Raw genomic sequence first — 25247 nt, forward strand, 5'->3', positions numbered from 1 at the left:
CCATTTGAGTCGTTGAGGTGTTAACTGCCATCGTCATCAGCAAACTCCTAATCTATTGTTCCTATTGTACTTGATATCAAATGCTGCATTTAAGTTATTTAATAGCATACATGTCATGTCATTTGCCTATCAATTCTAGTGGCAGTGGCTCTGCCTACTCAAGGTTGTAATGAAGTTGATTTCCATCATTTTAACTCTAGTTTAACACAAGGTAACTGATGCCCCAAATTTCACAGTAAATCATAACAATGCTCAATAGTGCTTTCAAATGTATTTGAACAAATTTGACACCTTGGTTAAGCAGAAACTAATATGCTGCTGCACATACCAAGTCTGCAATGATAATAATGATACACCAGGATCCTCTGAATCACTGAGCACTATCATAACTGTGAATTGAACAGGTACACATCGCATAACATTATGTATCAACTGCAGGCACCACATAGCTCAAACAGCTGGAATGCTTCATGTGCTCGGAAAAATTACCTTTAAAATGTCATTTTTTAAAACTTATGGAAACGACGGATGTGAAACGCTGGCAGTTTGATTTGGCTGGGCTGTCTCTGGAGTACTTCTCTAAAAGTTCACTATGAAAACATCTACTGCAGATCGAAATAAACTGTTTTTGCAGGTTATATGATTCGCCACAGAAGAGTAAACAAACTTGAATTAATACAGCAGTTTATCATATCCCTCAGAAACATCCCAAAGCCTTTACATAAAACAAATTACATTTTTCAGTTTATGCAATATGATCAACAATTTGATACATGGTAAGGACAAACAGCAATGCCACAAACATCCTTTAATCTTTTAAATCTATCTAAATTTGTGACTACCTTTCCCTCAACTCCAAGTTCGAATCCTTCCAATCAGGCCAAAGTCCTGCCACAGCGCAGAAAAAGTCACTAATGACACAGTTTGTGTTTGTCACAGTTTGTGTTTGTCACAGATGCATACAATCAATCCTCATCTTTCCAAATCTGCCTGCAGCCTTTGGCATGGTTGACCACACCATCCATCCCCAGTGTCATCCAGTTGGATGGGAAAGCACCCATTTGATTCTATTCCCATTTAGCTAATCATAGCCAGAGGATCACCTGCAATAGGTTTGTACCATCACTTCTTTTATCCCCAAGATTTATCCTTGGCCCTTCCCATTTTTCACCTACATGCCGACCCTCACCAACATCATTCGAAAATGCAGCATCAGTTTTCACATGCATGCTGATATCACCCAGCTTTATCTCACTAGCATCTCTCTCGACTCTTCCACTGTCTTTAAATGATCAAACTACTTATCCACACCAGGATGAGTAGAAATTTCTTTCAACTAAATATTGGAAAGACCACTGATCCCTGACATGAACTCCGTTCCCTGGCAATCAACTCCATCCCTCTCCCTGCATCTATTTTATGCATAAACAAACTGACAGCCTTGGTATTATATGCGAGCCTGAGATGAGCTTCCCGCCACATTTCCTTGTCATCACTAAAACTACCAATTTGCACTTCTGTACCATCATCTACCTCTGCCCAAAGCTTATCTGTTGCTGAAACCCTCATTCATTCTTTGACACTTCTGGACTTGATTATTCCAAAGCACTCCTAACCAGCCCTTGCATATTCTACCCTCTGTAAACCTGAGGTAATCTAAAACTCTGGTACCCATTCCCTTGCTTCACCCATCATCACCATACTGATCTGTACTGGCTGCCATTTAAGCAAAAGTTTAAGTTAAAACTTCTCCTCCTTGTTTTCAGATCCCTCCATGGTCATGTTCCCTTCCCTACTCTAAACTCCTCCAACCCCATACCATCAGATATCTGCACTACTACTGTTCTGGTATCTTGATAATCCCCAATTTTAACAGCTCCGCCCACTAATGGTGTGCCTTCAGCTGTCAAGCACCATAAACTCTGGAAATCCCTCCACAACTCCCTTTCTTCCTTTAAGTTCCTAAAACTTAACTCTGACCAAGTTGTTGGTTACCTGCCTCAATATCTCCTCACTGCTGAATTTTACTTTATAGCATTCATATGAAGTGCCTTGGGACATTTTATTCTTTAAAAACATAATATAAATACAAATTTTTGTTGTAGTTGCATTCTCATCTCCAACACTGAATGCTGCATCAAAGTATCAGCCTATATTAATTTTAGAATGTGGATGGAACTCTCACTTTGCAAGTCAGATGTGAGAATGTTATCACCGTCTCAAGCTGACATTAAATCCATCTAATAACGAATAGACAATAATAGATTTATTGAGATCATAAATGTTTCCCATAAATGATTGGTCTCCTAGTTACATTACTTTATTCCGAGCTCTGTTGATTCTCTTAGAATCCCTGTGTCACCTTTAAAGTAAATTTCATTCGACAAAAGATTAAATTTTACATACTAACAAAATTGAACTTTTCTTGTTTCACCTACATCAACAAAAACACAAAAGGATTTTTTAAAAATTAACTTATCAAAATGCATTTTTGTTCCTATCATTCAGCTGCCCTTCAAACAGCATTAATGTTTTCTCTTTACTGTCCCTGCCTTTCTGGGTTTAGCTCATCAATATATATACAATTTCATATCTTATACATACCAATGAGGTCCTCCTTAACTATCTGTCTAGACTGCAGAGCTAATAACTAGACTGTCATGAAATGATACACTAAACTGCCTTGTTGCAGAACTCAATTTCTACCACTAGATGCAGCTGCAGTGTCTACTAACTAAAATGAAGGAATACGAGAAAATAAATAACAGATCAGCAAAGCTTTTGACACCATGTCACTGATTTGTCCACAACATAGGAAGTCCAGAATAGTGGACAAGCTTCTAAGATAAACTGAAAACGGACTAAACCAGAGACAGTAAAGGGTGGTTGTGAATAGAGCTGCAGCAATGTGGCAAAGATCATTAGCGCCTCCGAGTTTAGTGTTTAGGCCATTGCCGGTTATGGTATACATAAACGATTGGGAGCTGGAGATAAATACAAAGATATTACATGAGACACCAACTTAGATATTGTGGTTTTAAACAGTAGGAACACAAACCAAAAGCAGGAGGGCTGGTTAGCTCAGATGGTTAGATGTGATGCTTAATGGCATTGACAGCGCCTGTTCATATCCTGTAGTTCTTGGTGTATTCTACTACTTGCTCCTTTGTAGTATAATAACAGCTAGAGATAGAGTGGAAAGCCATGATAGCAACCTTCAGACACCGGAGGATGGTGAATGAAGAAAGAGAATGAGCAAGAAAAAACAAATGCAAGGGAAAAAGATAGAATTGGAAGGCAGGGTCATGAGAACCCCAAGGCATTAAAGTTGGAAAAATATAAGGTAATGAGACTAGGAAAGGAAAGTAAACGATGCTAACATAAACCAAATGGATAGACCAAAGGGCACAATGCAAAATGTGACCTTAGGTGTCGATAAATAGCTCAACAAAACAAACACTGCAGTGTGTAACAGCCAGGAGGATGGAACACAAATCCTAGAAAGTAATATAGTCTGTACAAGTCATTGTATATTCACACTTGGTACACACACAGTATATACAATTCTTGTTGTCACATTACTACAAGGAAATCCATGCATCAGTGACAGTGTCAAAAAGGGCAACAAAACTGGTTTGTGAATTAAGGCATCTGAACTATGAAGGGAGGTTGATTATTCTGGAAAGAAAGCTCATCATTTAAGCATTCATGATTCTTAACAGGAACAGGTAAATTGAATTCCATTTTTTGAGATTATCATACACTCTGAAACCAAGTATATTGGGCTGGAGTTAGAAGGAGGAAGGTGCAAAGAAAGTTGAGATGCAACATTTTAGTGCAAACAGCAATAAATGTGTGGAATGTGCTGCCCAAGGAGGCAGTGAAAACAGTGTGGAAAAACTTCAAGAATGAAAAGATATTTGAAGAAATGAGCAATTGAACAGAACGCATTTATGAGAACAGCCAGATAACTTTTTACTGATACTTTTGTTCTAATATATAGACACGATGTATTGAATAAAGATATAGGCCGAAATTTTGCTGGTCCACCTGCAATGGGAATTGGAGATGGCGAGGGGTGGAGCATGGGATGGTCCATTGACCTCAGGATTTTACAGTTTCAGGATGAGCAAGGCCGTAAAATCCCACCCATAATGATTCAATCGTATAAGCTACAAGCAACAGAATAAGTGGGCTGAACTAGCAGAGCAAAAGGTAAATATTTTTGGTATTTCGCACAGCACAATCTATTGGCTCAGGAATTGCTGGAAAAATAATGTTGAGTTCATGGAAAAGCCTCCTATTATTAGTATGTAAAACCCAGCAATTTGTGGTGAGGAAGAGATATGCCATGAAATGTGAATTGCCACAAATTGCTGGATGATTTTGTCAGTCTCCAATTAGCCTTGCAAAAACAGGAACTTGCTGTCCACCTCCTTGTGATTGTTAACAAATTACTGTTTTGCACCATAAATACAAATGACTCTCACCACAGTCAATTAGGACTGGTATTTCATGTTGTAAGGGCCTTGTTAATGATGTGATTTATGATCCTGACATTACAATCAATCTTGGAGGTCCAGAAAGGGAACAACTGAAACTACTGAATATCACTCTTGCAAGTAGTAAGTTGTTCCTAGAGGTTTTATAAATTTAATATTTTCTTTGCTTTTCTTTCTATCTTTTCACTGCCTCTCTTAATCCAATCTTTCTCAACTCTCTATTTATTTTCTGCATCTATTTTGCTTCTAAATCACCCTATTTTCTGTTCTGTCCATTATTTTACTTATTTTTCTGTCCCAAAATTTAATTGGGTAAGAAGATAGACCATTGGCCCAGACTTTCACAAGGGCCTAGGTGCCTCACAGGCATTGCTGTGCTACCATCAATTGACATTTCCAGCAACTTGTGTCAAAAAATTTTGATCTTAAGGGTGAAGTAATTCACAACCCTCGCCATGAGATGAACTGCTCCAGCAATTTCTAGGCCATTATTCTACTTCTACAGTGCTATGAAAATATTTCCATTAGTTTTAAAATTTGTTTCTAGTCCAAATGCACACTTCTACAAATGTTTCCTGAAAGATTTAGTCAAGTGCAACTCAGCCATAATGTAGGGTTCTATGTGCCCCTAAAACCTGGGATATTTTTCAGGAGATTGTGAATTAGAGTCCAGCCAATTTCATGGTATAGTTAAACAGTCTCTTTCCGGTTTTCCTTTTAGTATCTACTCTGTCTTCTTTATTCAGCTGTCCACATTTCTATATAGTTCATTTCTCTCCCCACCACTGGGGGAATTTTAATCCTAAACACAAGTGAGTTGGGAGTGGATGGGCGATAAGAATTGAATGTGGGTGGGTACTTATTGGCCCAACTAATATCTTTGGGGGACATCAATGAAGCATTTTAAATTTGTTTTTAATTGGCTCTGGAGGGAGAAAATGTTGAAGGTGGTAAATTGGATGCCAATCCAGTATGCTGCATTGTCCTCACAGGGTGCAGCTTCTTGAATATTGTTGGAGCAGCACTCATCCAAGCAAGTGGAGAGTATTCCATAACACTTCTGACTATTCTGTTCAATGGTAATATCCAGAATGTTGATAGAGGGGGATTCAGCAATGGTAATGCCATTGAATATCACGGGGTGGTGGTTAAATTCTCTCTTGTTGGAGATGGTCATTGCCTGGCACTTGTGTGACATGAATGTTATTTGCCACTTATCAGTCCAAGCCAGAATATTGATCAGGTCTTGCTGCATATGGACATGGACTGCTTCAACATCTAAGAAGTTGTGAATGGTGTTGAACATTGTGGAATCATCTGTGATCATCCGTAAACATCATCTTCTCACTTGCTTCATGACTAATAAAATATATATATGACAGGGCTCATTGAATGTGTGCGCAATGAATAGTCGAAGGACTGTTGACTGCCAACGGGGGAAAAGGTTAGGTGTGGGGGGCATTTTTGTTATATTTGTCCCTTTAAATACAACTGAAATTGTATCATGTGGATTCACCAAAAAACACTGCAAAGCCTGAACTGAACATGAAACAAGGAAGATAAAATTAATTGGTATAAGCGAGTTAAGTTTGTAGATTCCAACCTGCTCAGTGGACTTCTGAGATTTCCTCATGCAATTCCAACCCACTCCATGGAACCCACCTTCAGGTTAATATTGGGGCCCATGGTTCAGTTACTCTTTTGATTTTCAAATGAAGATTGGTAAAGAAATACCAATTTAGATCAGGGTCAAATAGCACAGTGAAAATCATTAGATTTAAACTCAGCAGAATCTTAAGTAAATTTATTTATTAGTCACAAGGCTTACATTAACGCTGCAATGATGTCACTGTGAAGAGCATGCAGCCAGGAAGAGAAATGGAAACAGGAACAAGGCCAAGGGAGCGAATCTCCGGCCTGGTTCGCACAGGCACAAATCCCATTATGCCCTCGAGGGCCCATAATGTGATTTACAGCAGGGAGGACTCATTTTGAGATTCTCTCGCCCCAGCCAGCGACATAATCTTCATAACACTTCATTTAAATATGCAGGATCCGTTTTTAGATTAGAATTCACCAACCCGCTGGTGCATTGTTAAGCCGGCATCTTGGTACTGCTGATTAGAGGGGGCCTGGCAATTGGGGTGGGTTTCTGTCGTGGGCGAGTGGGGGTGGGGGGGGGGTGGTTGTGTTCTGTAGCATTACTTTGAAATCGGGGCACTCTTTAAAAGAATGCCTTGACATTCAATGCCATTATCATTGATCTCTGAGGAGCTGACCTTGCAGGCGTCTTTAGGTCCTATACACCTTTTTCATGTCACAAATCATCCCAACCTCTAAACAAAATAGTGTAAATGTGGGTGGATTGGGATCGGAATCATTCTGACCCACTTGGCATGGGTCATACGGCACTTAGAAAAGTTTGGGACAATTGTGCCCCAAGGTTGCAGCATGAACCAAAAGGAGGGGATTTGTCCTGTTGATCTTTAGTTTGAAAGTTGTTGTTTATCGATATCTTGATGTTAAATATGCAGCTGGACTCAGACAACAGTCTTGGATTTGCAAGCGATGCTGGAGAGATGTTTGTGAATTACACTTTGAGAAGCAGCACATAAATGAGGAATTGGAGAGGCCACGGTTATCTTCAATTCACAGGAATAGATGTCATGTCAGGAGATGTGCTGGTTACACTGGGGCAGATAGAAATGGCACCGTGAAAGGCCAGTGCAAGAGAGGGAAAGATGGTTAACATGGTTTAATGTTTTGAAGCCTAAACAGAGACTATGGATAAATAAATAGGATAACATATCATTCATAATCACACTGCACATTGTTTTTGAAAAGCATAGTTTTGGTGACTTTAGCTGCATGAAATCCAGACTAAAGGCCAGATTTTAATGGCTTCATCTGTGTGGAAATGGAGTGGAGGATTTTTAAAATGGCGGGTGAAATTTCCTGCCCTCCATTCCCAGCATATGATAGCCCTGGCATGCAGAAATCCTGTCCTTGTGTACTCTATCACAGGGAGACGCATTTTAGGTCTCCACAATATTTTCATGGAATTGGGTCCATTTTGTTAGGAATCATGATTCACGTCATTTCAGAGGAGTTGTGTACCATGGGGGGAGTTTTGTTTAAAAGTCTTGCCAACTTCAAATGTCATAATAGATATTGTAATGATAAGTGATTTTTAATGCTTATAGAGCTCTATCCTTTAAAAGATATTAAATTGACCAGATGTATTATAATACTTATCCAGTGAATAAAACAGTATTCAACAATATTGAGAATCAGATATTGAGTCATCTGATCTTTGATTTTTACATTAAGTTCAGACATCCGTTGGGCCTTTGAAAATACTGAACAGACTTCCCACCCGGGGTCATAGGAGATATGAGGAGGGGACATGGGAAATATTAGGAGATATGGAGAGGGTTTGTGGGGAGGGGGGCATGAAGATCTGGACACTCATTTACAGAACCTGGCTAATGTCCTAGGTATTGCAGGTAGATCTTCTAATCTTTTGGCTTCGGCATCGGTTCCCGCCTCAGGCCTGCTTGGGAGACAGTAGTCCCAACTTCAGCTCATGGGTGACCACTGCCGGGCAAGAAGCAGAATCGTGATGCTATAAAATGGTCCAATTCACGATTCCTGCTTCAAGGATGAAAATAGGAACAGAGGACTTAGGAGCTGGAGTAGGCTATTTGGTCTTTCAAACCTGGTTGTGCGCTCTAATCCACCATTCAGTCTGCCCCCCATAACCCTCGATTCCTTCGTCTATTAGCCTTAAATAAATTGAATGACCTAGTTTCCACTGCTTGAAGAGAATTCCAGGCTAAGGCTCTCCAAGAGAAAAAATCATTGCCATTTAAAAGGGGGGACCTCTTATTCTTAAATTGTGACCCCTAGTTCTGACTCCCCTACAAGGGAAACGTTCTCCTTGCATCTACCCTATCAAATCCCATTAGTATCTTATATGTTTCTATAAGATCACTCCTCATTCTTCTAAACTCCAATGGATTCATTAGACAAGCCCTTCATCCTAGGAATGAATTGAGTATCCAGGTCAGGCTGCTTTGTCACTTCAGTGTATAGATAACCAAGTGAGTAAATTGTTCAATCCCCTTACCCAACCATCTTTCGTCTATAAGAACGCCAAGCTCGGGGTCCATCATCTGGATTACCTACATGATTAGGAGTAGCATCAGGAACATTGATGCTGTACTCAACTTTTTATATAAGGAACATAAGAACTGATTTTATGGTTTTATAGGATTTTCATCTCAAAAAATATTTCCTTCGTATTGCGACAATTAAAAATCAGAAAATCCTGGAAATGCATGGCAAGCTTGGAACCTTCTGAAGATAAAATAAGTTAGCGCAGAATAACATTCTTTCAGCGGAACTACAGAGTTTGTCAATTTTGAATTTTTGCTCATTTACTTGTGTACTTTATATCTTCCTGTATTTTCCTTTTGATCCCTTTGAAGATATTTTGTCTGCAAAATTTTCAATCAATCGAGAGCTAGTAATCAGAGTTGGAATGTGCTTTGAGTCAGAAGAATGCAACAATTTGCACTTCGACACAGCAGGACAAACTCTATGGACAACTTGGAGTAATCAATATTTGTGCTTACGGTTGCAAATTCTAATGACACCAATTCTATGATTTCACAGTGAGGAATAAAATTACAATTCTGAATTTTTTAAATTGTTTTTTGATGACAGTTTTTCACTCTATTTTCTATTGGTGCAGTACAAATCATAAAAAAGATGGAATTAAACATCCATTATATCTCCAAAGCCTGCCTGTTTAAGACATTAAGCATTTCTGTTTTGTCATTAATCTTTCCAAGTTTATTCAAACCTCTTGAGGAAAGCAAATTATTAAAGGTGAGCCTTCAGGAATGCAATTTCTGCTACTCTCTTATTTCCATGTTTACTACATATGTCTATTTTTGCTCTCTCTCACTATCCTGGAATCTGCTAGCTTTGTGTTTCTCCAATTTTTACATTTCGTTGTGTTTTCCCACAGATTGCACTCTGTAGCACACAAGTTCAGAAATTCTTTCCAGTAAGCGTGCAAGACACAAATATTGTTGGTTAAACTGATTGACGTAAACTCCCATGCTACAGATTGCTATCAATATTCAGAGAAACTCACTCCACTCAAACATTTCATGCTTATAGCAGCACACTGTTCTGTCCCTTTAAAACAGTAATGCCTTTTGTCTTTCAGGCATAAATGAGTTTAGCCTTGATCGTGCTCCTCATCAGACATATTAAGCGTGGAATGAGTAGGCTGCTTCCTGGATCAGCACTAGTATGGCTTCTTTGTTTTAGAATAATGAAAACTGAGTTAAAAGCACAATATATTCTGAAGGGTCAAAAGGAAAAGACAGGAAGATAAAAAGAACACAAGTACATGAATGAAAACTGCAAAATTGAAAACCTTGCAGTTCCACTGAAATGTCAAAGGATGAAACACCAACTTATTTTATTTTCAGAAATTGCCAAGCTTGCAATGTATTTTCGGAATTTTTTGATCTTTAATTGAAATAATAACAAGGAAATATTTTAAGGTGAAAATGCTATAAAACCATAAAATCAAAAGCCAAATGTTGCCAGAACTGTTTTACTTGAGTACCATTATATTGTCAGCATGTCCACCTGATTAAGCCTGCCCTACAATAGTACTCAGATAAACAGAATACTTTAATAGACTTATGGGCTATGGTCATGATAAAGCCAGGGGCAATAACAGAAAGATGTTTTAAAGAAAAAGTTCATGGTCTCTCAAGCTCCTCTGGAACAGTTTTTCAGAACATGTGTCGATATAGTGGTGTGTAAAAATAGGAAATTTATGGGAGGGGGGATATTTTTCAATTACAAAAATAAAAGATTAGGATGAACATAATACAGGTGAATGTTCGCTTCTGCCTTCTCTACCTATTTCAGATGGTGCCTGTGGAGGCACCAGACCAATAACTGGAACTAAAGCTGAAGCTAACTATTTTTATCATAGATGCCTTTTGCTGAAAGATTATGGCTCTATTGACTGATAATTATACATGCTAAATTCAATTCTCTTCTGCTAATTTGTATGTTATTGTTTTGTGTTTAAATGAATTATATTGTTGTATAATTTCTGTTGCTGCAGCATTAGCCTCTTGGCCAGGTTGTTATTGTAAATGTTCTCAATTGACTTATCTAGCTAAACAAAGGTTAATTAAAATAAAAATAATTAGTTAACATAAATAATCGCATCTGGAGATGGGTGGAAAAAGGTAGTCTAAACTGTTTGGAGTCACCAGCATCAAAAGGAAGAAGAAAATTCAACTCTCAATTTGTAAATATTGTTATGGGATAACTGAAATCCAAGTGTTTGTGGCTTTGTTCCCAGCAACTTCTGGAAAAATCTACAGCTGCGAAAAGTAGTCTCAACCAACTCTCACCCATCTCTACATTCATACACTCTCAGAAGAGATAAATAGAGGGCTAGAAGCACCTTACTGTCACTACAATTCTCAAAGTGTGGATTGCCTTATAGATCCTAACAGCTACCAACCCTCTTCCCAATGCAGCAAATTGGGGAGTTCCCTGAAGGTGGATACAAAACTTGACATAAAAAAGATTTTCAGCAGTATAAGCCAATTCCCAGATATGGGGGGGGGGGGGGGGGGGGGGGGGGGGGGAAGGTGGTGGTGGTACATCCAGCACCCTGCAAAACTTTGCAAATTTCAGTATAGGCAAACTGCTTTGGAATTTTTTCTCCAGATTCACAGCTTTATTTGGTTAGAGGAACGGTTGAGGACACTGGGTCTGTACCCGTTGGAGTTTAGAAGGATGAGGGAGATCTTATTGAAAATTACAGGATACTGCGAGGTCTGGGTAGAGTGGACGTGGAGAGGAAGTTTCCACGAGTAGGAAAAACTAGAACCAGAGGGCACAACCTCAGGCTAAAGGGACGATCCTTTAAAACAGAGATGAGGAGGAATTTCTTCAGCCAGAGAGTGGTGAATCTGTGGAACTCTTTGCCGCAGAAGGCTGTGGAGGCCACGTCATTGAGTGTCTTTAAGACAGAGATAGATAGGTTCTTGATTAATAAGGGGATCAGGGGTTTATGGGGAAAAGGAAGGAGAATGGGGATGAGAAAAATAGCAGCCATGATTGAATGGCAGGGCAGACCTGATGGGCCGAGTGGCCTAATTCTGCTCCTATGTCTTATGACCATCCCGAGTATAACTAGGGATAGAATAGAAATCCTGAAGGAAGTCTGGGGACAGTACTTTAAATTGACCATCAAAGGAACAGTAATGACAAGAGTTATGGCATCAGCACTGACTACAGCAAAATGTACTGGCGCCAACTTAAAAATCATACAAAACGCATCGCGCACAAACTCAAATATCCGACCTCCAAATCAGGCAATTGCTGGAAAAGCTGTACCCAAAAGGACAACATCATTCATATATTTTGTGTCCCTTTATCCAGCATTCAGGACAGCAGTAGGAAGATTACTTGCTGGTCTCATGATCCCAGGGAACCAAGTTTTGTGCTGCCCAATGGACAGATTGAGGGTGATCTTACCGAAGGAATTCCAAGTGCCAAACGAGCGTGAAAATGGGAGAGAATTGTGCCCGTTTTTCAGCGAGCTCTCAGACACAATCTTATACCACAGAGTGGCAAAGTGTGATTCACGCCAGGAGGGGGAGTAGGCGGAGTCTATTCTCGCCAAAAAGTCGGCTGCTGACACCTAGAGCACAGAACAGAGATCGATCACTCCCCTCCCTCCCCCCAATTGCTGGCCTCCCCAGCCAAGCACTGCCTTTGATCCGGCTGAACACCACACCGATACCCACTGCCTGGCCAATTGCCACCCGAAGAAACGCACTCCCCACCCCTGGGTCGATGGCTGTCCCGGCTGATCCCCAATTGCAGAGTTGCAGAGTGCACGGCAGTCCCACCGTCTCCACTTAGGCCTCGCCCCTTCAGGTCCCATGCCCTCCCCTTATTGGCCATCCCTTGGCATTGCATGGTGGGCAGTGCCAGGATGCCTGGTGGCACTGCCAGCCTGGCACTGCCCCATGCTCCTGACCACCCTGGGAGCCTCAGTAGCTTCTGATCCCACCAGCGAGACCATCACATTTGGTCCTGTTGGTGGGGGACCATACATGATCCTTGCTAGCGAGGACCTCCACTGTTAAGACAAGTGAGCCCAGACAATTCAGAACTGGGCTCATTAATCATATTTAAATTCTGATTTTAATATGCAAATCAGCCTCATGTTTTAAGAAACCAGGCTTGAAGCCTGTTTTTCACCTCTCTCGCAATCATACCAGCTCACCACACCGATCGACCAGCGGGTCAAGCGGTAAGATCACCCAACTGATCTTTTAGCACAACAAGCAGACGAGCACATCCTTGCAGCTGGCTGCAAGACAGTGCATTCCCCTTCCATTGAAGCAGAGTGAAGCCCCACCCATAATGACCATGTGGCTCAAACATATCTGCTGATGAAACAAATGATTTTTGGCCTCCACCCAGAAATGTCAGGAAGTCCATCCATGGAGACCAACTCAAACTATCTCCTTAGCTCAGCAACAAACCTACTGGCCTAGAATGGCATAAATCCCAAACAACACAACCGCTACTACATAACCCCGTATTGTTTCCAAACCTAACAATGGTGCAGTTTTATATAGCACATTTAATACAAAAAAAAGTTCTAATGCACTTCTTGAACTACAAGGAAAAACAGAAGCTGAACTGAAGGAAGGAAGGATTAGGTCAGTTGAATAAAGAGATGGTTTTAAGAGTTCTAAAGGAAGAAAGGGGAATGAAATGTTGGAAGGATATGGAAGAAATTTCAGAATGTGAGATCAAAGTAGGTTACACCTATCCCTGTGAAGGGCAAGTGTGGTACACAAAAGTAAACAAATTAGAGGGTATAGATGGTGTGAAAACCAACTTTGTTGGACTGGAAGTTACAGAGATAGGGATAGGTGAGGCCATAAAGAGATTGAAACACATGAATAAGAACTTTAAATGTGAGGTGTTTTGGCTCTCAGAGTCAATGATTCAATTCCAGAACCCAACAGCAAACAGGCTGCTTCTAACTCCAAATTGCATTCCTTTCAATGCATTAATATTCATTCTAAGCTTGGTTATGGCAATATATTCCTCCTTTAGGCATCATGAGTTTGAAACTAAATATTGTATAATACACAAGTGGTGTGCGACTATATATATTTCATAAAATATACGCAAATACATGTATAGATAAAATAAAAGTCTGACAGCTTCAAAAAGTTTAAAGTACTTTCTTGAGCATCCCATACAAATATAAAAAAACTAACTTCAATAATTTTCATTTTTTTGGTAACAATTGTCAAGTAAGAATATATGAACTAGAATAAAGAGTAGGCAATTCAGCCCCTCAAGCCTGCTCCACCATTCAATACAATCATGGCTGATCTCATCTCAGCCTCATCTCCAGCTTCCTGCCTGCTCCCCAAACCTATCTTCATCCCACTACTAATTAAAAACCTATCTCCACCTTAAATCTGTTTAGTTTTCATAAAACTATGCTGACTCTGATGGACTGCATTTTGACTTTCCAAATGTCCTTTTACTACTTCCTTAATAATGAATTCCAACAGTTTCCCAATGACAGACGTTAAACTAACTGGTCCATAGTTTTCTATTGTCTGCCTTTCTCCCTTTTTGAACAGGGGCATTACGTTAGCCTTTTTCCAATCTACTGGCACCTTTGCAGAATAAGAAGTCTCACAACACCAGGTTAAAGTCCAACAGGTTTATTTGGTAGCAAATACCATAAGCTTTCGGAGCAGAGCTCCTTCGGAGCAGAGCTCTGCTCCGAAAGCTTATGGTATTTGCTACCAAATAAACCTGTTGGACTTTAACCTGGTGTTGTGAGACTTCTTACTGTGCTTATCCCAGTCCAACGCCGGCATCTCCACATCATGACCTTTGCAGAATCCAGAGAATTTTGGAATATTATAACCAATGCCTTCACTATCTCTGCTGCTACTTCCTTGACGACCTTCGGATGCAGGCTATCAGGCCCTGGGGGCTTGTCCGCTTTTAATTCCAATAGCTTGCTCAGTAGCTTTTCCCTAGTGATGGTGATTGTTTTATGTTCCTATTTTACAACAACCTCTGCATTACCTGTTACTAATGGGAAGGTTCTAGTGTCCTACACTGTGAAAACTGAGGCAAAATATTGATTTAGTGTCTCTGCCATTTCTGTGTTGCCCATTATTAACTCCCCAGTCTTGTCCTCTAAGGGACCAATGTTGACTTTAGTTACCCTTTTCCTGTTTGTATACTTCAATAATCTTTTGCTATCCGTTTTTATATTTTGCACCAGATCCCTTTCATAATTTACCATTTTTTAAATTACATTTTTTTAATAAGTCTCTGTTGGTCTTTAAAAGTTTCCCAATCCTCCAGCCTGCCGCTGAACTTTGCAATATGGTATGCCTTCGTTTTTGCCTTTATGTTATCTTTAACCTGCTTGCGTAGCCACGGATGCGTTGTTCTCTCCACTCCCCTCATCAATCTTTCTTCCTTTCTGGAATTATTCTAGTTGGGAGAACACGGTGGCACAGTGGTTAGCACTGCTGCCTCAGGGAACTGGGTTCGATTCCCGGCTTGGGTCACTGTCTGTGTGGAGTTTACACATTCTCCCTGTGTCTGTGTGGGTTTCCTCCAGATGCTCCGGTTAATGTTAATGTAAGCCTTACTTGTAACTAACAAACAAACTTTAAAACTTTACTTACTTTAAAATATTTGCCACTATTCAACTGTCTGACCTTTTCTATATTCTGCCCAGTCCACCAGGGCCAAATCTTTCCTCATGCCTATGTAATCACCTTGGTTTAAAACCAGAACACGAGTGTGGGACTCGAGTTTATTGCCCTCAGACTGTATTTGAAATTCAAGTTGTTGATATCAGTTAAAGACACATCCCTCTGTTTGATTCTAAATGTTTCTAAGGATTTAGACGGTAATAGATCTCAATCCCATGTATAAAATCTACAGACAAAAAGTCTTATTTTCTGCAGAGCATGATCAAATTAATTTCAATAGGTTAAAATTTAAGTGAATTTGGCAATATTTTATATCGCAATAAAAAGGTAAACTTTTCTTACAGGGAAATGATGCGCCTTCCTATCTTTTGGTTGGTATTTCTGACATCCACTAGATCTGCTGACAATTGAAACTGTACTTTTTCAGAGGGAAAGTGTGCGATGGGTAAGTGCAAAGTAATATCAGTCACCCTTCAGTTACATCAAGTCTTGGTCATTTTACTATTGTACAACATTATAGCAGAACATAAGTTAATGTCTTCAGTTCTCTGAAACAACATTACCTGATCTCTATGTACTGCTGCAATGGTATATCAAATGGCAATCAGACACAATATGAAAGCAAGAAAATCAGCTCTTAGTCCTGCTTTCTTTGACTACTAAGTAGCTGGTTATAGGGCAATTTTGACAGATGGCTGGGAGTAAGTCAGCTACATCCTATGGCCAGGATGTGGAGTATGGTTCACAGTTAGATTAGAAGATAAAATATTCATTAACAAAAATGTTGCTGAATTACAAACATATATTGCATAAAAGTCAACCTTCACATGTTTTAACTGTTAACAAAAATGTTGCAAATACAGAAAAAAATCTTGAATATAATCTTTAAAAATGCAAAACATGTTGAAGCAAGCCAGAAACTTTTTCCAGTTGATGAAAGGTGATCAACTCGAAGCGATAACTTTGTTTCTCTCTCCACAGATGCTACCTGACCTGCTGATATTTCCAGCATCCTCTGATTTTATTTCACTTTCTCTAATGTTGTAACAGACAATGATTTTCATGCACATTAATGATCTTGCAGTTATTGGTTCAACTTTCTTAATTTTAATCCCAGAGGACACTGTATTTTGCAGATAAACAGAACTTCCATCTGGACCAGAACACTCACAACAGGAGGGGGATTGGTTTTACCTCTTATCTTCTGAATTGCTACCCGTTATGCATCCTTCTAATTTGGGACTGTAAAATAGTCTGGTATTCAGACTCTCAATAATGCTAACATGCACTCTAATCAAATGTAGGGAGCTCTTTTTCAAGACAACTTTGAGTAATGTTTTCCTCTTCCCTGAAAATACTGAATGCTTTCCTTCTGCTTGGCTCTTCAGTTAATGGCAAATTTTACTCAGTTTGACTGACAGCCTCAAGGGTCTTGAACATGTTTACTGTCCTGGTTATGACTAAAATGTTTCTACGACATCAATTGCCAAAATATCAACTGGTAATCAGATTTAATATAAGTATAAACAATATTATCCAAACTAATCTAAATGACAACTTCCTCCGAGCCTGGTTTCTGTCAAAGTTATTTATTCTGACAAAACCTTCCGACGGCACATTTCCACGTGGTGAGCATGTGGTTTGTTGCATAACTACTAATGTCAGTAACTAAGTATATGACTTTATCCCTAAGTGTTTCTTTCATGTGGGTTTTTCTAACGAAACATTCTAATTTCCAAAGACACATCTGGAAATTAAATTGCTGCGAAGGACAGTGTCAATGTGATCTTTGGGAAGTTAATATGTTTCATTTTTACAAATATACTAATTTCATGTAGCAATTTAATTTCAAAATCATTTCTACCATTTTTACACAGCTTTAATAATTCAGTTTAGCTCTACTGTTTTTAACTTTATGTAATGAGAAACATGTCTCATATTCTCTTTAGCTCCCTCTCTGTAATTTAACTTTCACTTTCTTCAGACAATTTGAAACTGCAACATAAACATTTTGATAATGCAGACATAGTACCTTTTCATCACTGGTGGTCGACTCTGGGTGAGGCAAAGGACTATTCTGATGAGTTGTTTCCACAATCGGCATATCCTCCACTTTAGTCCTAACTGCTGGTAATGCAAGTGGGGACATGTCCAAGGGCATCTACGAAATCAAATCAAACTCGTAGATTTCAGTGAACAATAAAATTAATATTAATTTCAAACAATTTTAATGAGTTACACCAAATCTTGTGGTCAGTTCACTCCCTGCCAAAAGTCTCCCTCCCGCCACATTGATTAAAGTCAGCCAGTACAGACCTCATTGGAACTGGCATCAGGATCTGTTGCCAAATTAAATTGTGAATGATCACAGCATGTACTCTGTACCCTCTAGTGTATTCTACCACGTAGCAATTAAGCAACCATACCAAAAGCCCTTGAATGGACTCTTGGAGGCTACCACCCAAAATGCAAACTAAATTATTTTTGCTCATCTTTTTGTGTACTCAGGAGCAGTGACCTTCATATTTTCACATCAAAACCACTGCCTGCTGCCATCCATCATTCCCTCCTCCACCCCACTCAGATTCTTCTACAGTTCTCAATCAACATCCAAGACAGCCAATCTTGTTGCTCTCTTACAACGGAGAGCTGCGTGTGGGGTAATCCTGAATCGGTTTTAACCAGCCATCGGGCTCATTAGGTGTGTGATGCGTGCATTCCACCTGGATTATGCCCAAACTGGCACTACCAAATTTCAAGACCATTGTTCCTCTTGGACAAAATCGGGAAATAAATTCAAATATACACAAAGGGACAGGGAGAAGATACAGACAGCTTTGATGGGTGAGCAAGATGAGAGATCGGGTGTAATTTTGGGTGGCATGGTGGCACAGTGGTTAACACTGCTGCCTCACAGCTCCAGCAACCTAGGTTCGATTCTCGGCTTGAGTCCCGGTCTCTGTGGAGTTTGCATGTTCTCCCTGTGTCTGTGTGGGTTTCCTACAGGTGAACAAAGAACAAAGAACATTTCAGCACAGGAACAGGCCCTTCGGCCCTCCAAGCCTGCACTGATCATGCTGCCCGACTGAACTAAAACTCCCTACCGTTCCGGGGACCATATCCCTCTATTTCCATCCTATTCATGTATTTGTCAAGACATCCCTTAAAGTCACTACCGTATCCACTTCCACGACCTCCTCCGGCAACGAGTTCCAGGCACCCACTACTCTCTGTGTAAAACATCTGCCTTGTACATCTCCTTTAAACCTTGCCCCTTAAACCTGTGCCCCCGAGTAATTGACTCTTCCACCATGGGAAAAAGCTTCTTACTATCCACTCTGTCCGTGCCTCTCATAATCTTGTAGACTTCTATCAGGTCGCCCCTCAACCTCCATCATTCCAGTGAGAACAAACCAACTTTCTCCAACCTCTCCTCATGGCTAATGCCCTCCATACCAGACAACATCCTGGTAAATCTTTTCTGTACCTTCTCCAAAGCCTCCACATCCTTCTGGTAGCATGGCGACCAGAACTGAACACTATATTCCAAGTGCAGCCGAACTAAGGTTCTATAAAGCTGCAACATGACTTGCCAATTTTTAAACTCAATGCCCCAGCCGATGAAGGCAAGCATGCCGTATGCCTTCTTGACTACCTTCTCCACCTGCATTGCCACTTTCAGTGACCTGTGTACCTGTACACCCAGATCCCTTTGCCTATCAATACTCCTAAGGGTTCTGCTATTTACTGTACATCTCCTATCTGTATTAGACCTTCCAAAATGCATTTGTCCGGCTTAAATTCCATCTGCCATCTCTCCGCCCAAGTCTCCAACTGATCTATATCCTGCTGTATCCTCTGATGGTCCTCATTGTTACCTGCAAATCCACCAACCTTTGTGTCGTCCGCAAACTTACTAATCAAACCAGTTACATTTTCCTCCAAATCATTTATATATATATATATTACAAACAGCAAAGGTCCCAGCACTGATCCTTGAGGAACGCCACTTGTCACAGCCCTCCATTCAGAAACGCACCCTTCCACTACTACTCTCTGTCTTCTTTGACCAAGCCAGTTTTGTATCCACCTTGCCAGCTCACCTGTGATCCCATGCGACTTCACCTTCTGCGCCAGTCTGCCATGAGGGGACCTTGTCAAAGGCCTTACTGAAGTCCATGTAGACACCATCCACTGCCCTACCCTCATCAATCATCTTCGTCACTTTCTCGAAAAACCCTATCAAGTTCGTGAGACACAACCTCGCCTTCACAAAACCATGTTGCCTCTCACTAATGCGTCCGCTTATTCCCAAGTGGGAATAAATCCTGTCTCGAAGAATCCTCTCCAATAATTTCCCTATCACTGATGTAAGGCTCACCGGCCTGTAATTACCTGGATTATTCTTGCTACCCTTCTTAAACAAAGGAACAACACTGGCTATTTTCCAATCCTCTGGGACCTCCCCTGTAGCCAGTGAGGATACAAAGATTTCTCTCAAGGCCCCAGCAATTTCCTCCCTTGCCTCACTCAGTATTCTGGGGTGTATCCCATCAGGCCCTGAGGACTTGTCTACCTTCATGTTTCTCAAGAACCCCAATACCCCCTCCTTTTTGATCTCAACATGAGATCAACCGGTGCTCCGGTTTCCTCCCACAGTCCAAAGATGTGCGGGTTAGGTGCATTGACCATGCTAAATTTCCCCTCATTATAAGACCATAAGACCATAAGACATAGGAGCGGAAGTAAGGCCATTCGGCCCATCGAGTCCACTCCACCATTCAATCATGGTTGATTTCAACTCCATTTACCCGCTCTCTCCCCATAGCCCTTAATTCCTCGAGAAATCAAGAATTTATCAATTTCTGTCTTGAAGACGCTCAACGTCTCGGCCTCCACAGCCCTCTGTGGCAATGAATTCCACAGACCCACCACTCTCTGGCTGAAGAAATTTCTCCTCATCTCTGTTCTAAAGTGACTCCCTTTTATTCTAAGGCTGTGCCCCCGCGTCCTAGTCTCCCCTGTTAATGGAAACAACTTCCCTACGTCCATCCTATCTAAGCCGTTCATTATCTTGTAAGTTTCTATCAGATCTCCCCTCAACCTCCTAAACTCCAATGAATATAATCCCACGATCCTCAGACGTTCATCGTATGTCAGGCCTACCATTCCTGGGATCATCCGTGTGAATCTCCGCTGGACCCGCTCCAGTGCCAGTATGTCCTTCCTGAGGTGTGGGGCCCAAAATTGCTCACAGTACTCCAAATGGGGCCTAACCAGTGCTTTATAAAGCCTCAGAAGTACATCCCTGCTTTTGTATTCCAAGCCTCTTGAGATAAATGACAACATTACATTTGCTTTCTTAATTACGGACTCAACCTGCAAGTTTACCTTTAGAGAATCCTGGACTAGGACTCCCAAGTCCCTTTGCACTTTAGCATTATGAATTTTGTCACCGTTTAGAAAATAGTCCATGCCTCTATTCTTTTTTCCAAAGTGTACAACCTCGCACTTGCCCACGTTGAATTTCATCAGCCACTTCTTGGACCACTCTCCTAAACTGTCTAAATCTTTCTGCAGCCTCCCCACCTCCTCAATACTACCTGCCCCTCCACCTATCTTTGTATCATCGGCAAACTTGGCCAGAATGCTCCCAGTCCCGTCATCTAGATCGTTAATATATAAAGAGAACAGCTGTGGCCCCAACACTGAACCCTGCGGGACACCACTTGTCACCGGTTGCCATTCTGAGAAAGAACCTTTTATCCCAACTCTCTGCCTTCTGTCTGACAGCCAATCGTCAATCCATGTTAGTACCTTGCCTCGAATACCATGGGCCCTTATTTTACTCAGCAGTCTCCCGTGAGGCACCTTGTCAAAGGCCTTTTGGAAGTCAAGATAGATAACATCCATTGGCTCTCCTTGGTCTAACCTATTTGTTATCTCTTCAAAGAACTCTAACAGGTTTGTCAGGCACGACCTCCCCTTACTAAATCCATGCTGACTTGTCTTAATCCGACCCTGCACTTCCAAGAATTTAGAAATCTCATCCTTAACGATGGATTCTAGAATTTTGCCAACAACTGAGGTTAGGCTAATTGGCCTATAATTTTCCATCTTTTTTCTTGTTCCCTTCTTGAACAGTGGGGTTACAACAGCGATTTTCCAATCCTCTGGGACTTTCCCTGACTCCAGTGACTTTTGAAAGATCATAACTAACGCCTCCACTATTTCTTCAGCTATCTCCTTTAGAACTCTAGGATGTAGCCCATCTGGGCCCGGAGATTTATCAATTTTCAGACCTTTTAGTTTCTCTAGCACTTTCTCCTTTGTGATGGCAACCATATTCAACTCTGCCCCCTGACTTTCCTGAATTGTTGGGATATTACTCATGTCTTCTACTGTGAAGACTGACGCAAAGTACTTATTAAGTTCCTCAGCTATTTCCTTGTCTCCCATCACTAGATTACCAGCGTCATTTTGGAGCGGCCCAATGTCTACTTTTGCCTCCCGTTTGTTTTTAATGTATTTAAAGAAACTTTTACTATCATTCCTAATGTTACTGGCTAGCCTACCTTCATATTTGATCCTCTCCTTCCTTATTTCTCTCTTTGTTATCCTCTGTTTGTTTTTATAGCCTTCCCAATCTTCTGACTTCCCACTACTCTTTGCCACATTATAGGCTCTCTCTTTTGCCTTGATGCATTCCCTGACTTCCTTTGTCAGCCATGGCTGCCTAATCCCCCCTCTGATAACCTTTCTTTTGTTTGGGATGAACCTCTGCACTGTGTCCTCAATTACTCCCAGAAACTCCTGCCATTGCTGTTCTACTGTCTTTCCCATTAGGCTCTGCTTCCAGTCGATTTTTGTCAGTTCCTCCCTCATGCGCCTGTAATTACCTTTATTTAACTGTAGAACCTTCACATCTGATTCTGCCTTCCTTCTTTCAAATTGCAGACTGAATTCTACCATATTATGATCACTGCTTCCTAAGTGTTCCCTTACTTTAAGATCTTTTATCACGTCTGGCTCATTACATAACACTAAGTCCAGAATAGCCTGTTCCCTCGTGGGCTCCATCACAAGCTGTTCCAAAAAGCCATCCTGTAAACATTCAATGAATTCCCTTTCTTTGGGTCCACTGGCATCCCAGGGATGCGTAGATTAGAGGGATGAGCAGGGTAAATATGTGAGGTTATGGGGATAGGGCCTAGGTGGGATTGTTGTCGGTGCAGACTCAATGGGCCGAATGGCCTCCTTCTGCACTGTAGGGATTCTATGATTCTATTCAACCAATTGAGCCTTAAAGACATAGACAGCAGTAGAAAGCATGATGCTTGGAATTGATTGTACACTTAAGTGATCTTTTAGTTCAGTTTCATTCGATGTTTTGATTGAGAACATAGTTATCACAAGTGAAGAAATGCTCATCTTTAATAAAGACACCAATGAATTGCAGATTCTTTAATATTTTGTCCAGTTATAGCACTTTGTACAAGATTAAATTCCACCTCTCCCAAGACAATTCCATCCATGCATTTCAAAAATTGTAATGTTCACATGTATTTTTAGTATCTTCAAAAATGGCAAATGCATCGTATTCAGCTTCAAGGATAAACCATAAAGAGATTTAAACTGAGATTGTTGCTTCAGCATAACATACAACACTATAAAGAGGTCACAAAACATCTGTTTTCCAAGTGACATTCCCCAAGCAAGCACGCAACTGTGTAAACATTAGAAGGCATCTTCTGAAAATTCAATTGAATTGTACCAACTGAAGTTGTGAAATCACATTTCAACATTAAGAAAGCCTAGACAATAATATATTATTCACCTTTTTGATGTCATCTTCTGAAGCCTTCTTAAATTCATTTTCAAATGGACTTGCCAGCTCATTAAATAATCCTACTTCTTCACAATTCTTAAGGAAACGTGTTGGAGTTGGAGTTTGGTCTGAATGGATTCAAAAAGTAAAAATATTATGGAACTTTTAGATCAAACTTTATAAACTCTAATCACTTGCATAATAACTATTTGAAGATATCAATTTAATCTGTGTGTAAATCTGGCTATTTGACTTGAAAATTTAACATGGAAAATAAATTTTATAAAATTAAAAAGCAGGACCTTGACAATAATAATCTCTGCATTATTGCCCAAGCCATGCATCAGTTGGTATAGGAGCAGGCACATCAGAAGAATTAACACATGATTAAAGGGCTGGTGTGGAGAAGAGGGGATCCTTTTCATGGGACATTGGCACCAGTTCTGGAACAGGAAGAAGCTGAACCGATGGTATAGGTTCCATATACCATCTGAAGTCCAAAGATGTGTGAGTTAGGTGGATTGGCCATGGTAAATTGTCCATAGTGTCAGGGGGTTAGCAGGGTAAATATATGGGGTTAGGGCCTGTGTGGGATTGTGGTCGGTGCAGACTCGATGGGCCAAATGGCCTCTTCTGCACTGTAGGGATTCTATGAGTTCTATGAATGGGGACAGGACCCATGTCTTTGTGGAAAGGGTATACAGGGGATCGGGAGAGGCTTTAAACTAGTAAGGTTAGGGGCGGGGGGGGTGGGGAGGGATCTACAAGAATCATAAAGCCTAAATGTAAACAGAACAGGCAGGAGAGCAGCAAGAATGGAGGAGTACATTGAAAGTTGAGGGAATAATTAATTAGAGAACACAAAAAGCATTAAACATAAAATGAGGGGAAATCCGATTAGAAATTAGATAAAGGACCAGATTTCCTCCTCCTGACTTAGGTCAAACTGCATTGGTGGACAGGACCAGATTCTGGGATTCCTGCCACCATTCCTGTCATTGGCAGTTTTGAAGGGCACAGGCTAAGAGCATAGGCTGCATCCAGCAGTCCCGACATTACCAGCTCCATTGCGAGTGAGGGCATTTCAGAACTCCCACAATATTCATAGAGTCAAGCCAGTTTCTGAAGGCTACGTGGTTCACACCAGTTCAAAGATGTCATGAACCATGGGGGAACCCTATCTCAAGTGGCAAACTTTTTGACAGACAAGTTCAAAAGGTGTTGCCAACTTCAAATATCATAATAAGATGCTGTTTGATAAGTTAAATATGTTTTTAATGCCATTATTGATGATACGGCTTTGTTCTTAAAAGGTAAGTGACCATTAAATGGACCAGGAGTGTGAAAGTGGGAATGTCTTCAGCTTCATTAAGTACATCACCCACTTTATCAAGTGCTCTTCTGCACTGAACAGCATTTGACTATGCCAGTTGTCCTTTGTTGTTTTCATTGAATGACAGCTCAGACATCTGTTCCACTGTTTTAAAACTTGAGTGATGATCCCATTCTAGCCTGTCCTGCCACCCCACCATGAAAATAGTGTGGGTGGGCACTGCTGGGCAGGAGGTGGGATCACAGCATCAGAAAATTACCCGATTTCTGCTTTTTGCCTCAAAGGGGAAAACCCAGCCAAAAATATCCATTCAGCAATGCAGAATGTCTGTAATAAAACAGGAGAGCTGGAGGCAATTATGCATAGGGAGCAACCACCACAGAAAAATTACTGAGACATGGCTACAGAAAAAGCAAGGCAAAAACAGAATATGGACAAGAGATAAAAGATAATAAAGGATCCAGCACACTAATATCTATAGTATACAGACCAACTGATAGTGGAAGGGAAGTGCTACCTCATTGAATGTTTTTAAGGCAAGGATAGATACATTTTTGAACAGCAAAGGAATTAAGGATTATGGTGAGCGGGCAGGTAAGTGGAGCTGAGTCCACGAAAAGATCAGCCATGATCTTATTGAATGGCGGAGCAGGCTCGAGGGGCCAGATGGCCTATTCCTGCTCCTGGTTCTTATGTTAAGTGGAGGAAGAAATATGCAGACAAATTAGAAGATTGAGTAAAATATATTT

General features: G+C 40.7%; 1 protein-coding gene across 11 annotated transcripts in view; it reads right to left on the minus strand.

The window, feature by feature from the left end:
• Window positions 1-25247, minus strand: part of atf2 (activating transcription factor 2) — a 157130-nt gene that overhangs the window by 70804 nt on the left and 61079 nt on the right. For all 11 annotated transcript variants that reach the window (XM_078228440.1, XM_078228436.1, XM_078228431.1 and 8 more), the window contains 2 exons: window positions 23175-23293; window positions 17370-17498 (listed from right to left, as the gene is read on the minus strand). In XM_078228440.1, coding sequence (XP_078084566.1) covers window positions 17370-17498; window positions 23175-23293 — 248 coding nt within the window. The remainder of the gene's footprint in view (window positions 1-17369; window positions 17499-23174; window positions 23294-25247) is intronic.

The sequence above is a fragment of the Mustelus asterias genome, chromosome 14 (genome assembly GCF_964213995.1).
Source record: "Mustelus asterias chromosome 14, sMusAst1.hap1.1, whole genome shotgun sequence".
In the NCBI taxonomy this organism is placed as follows: domain Eukaryota; kingdom Metazoa; phylum Chordata; class Chondrichthyes; order Carcharhiniformes; family Triakidae; genus Mustelus; species Mustelus asterias.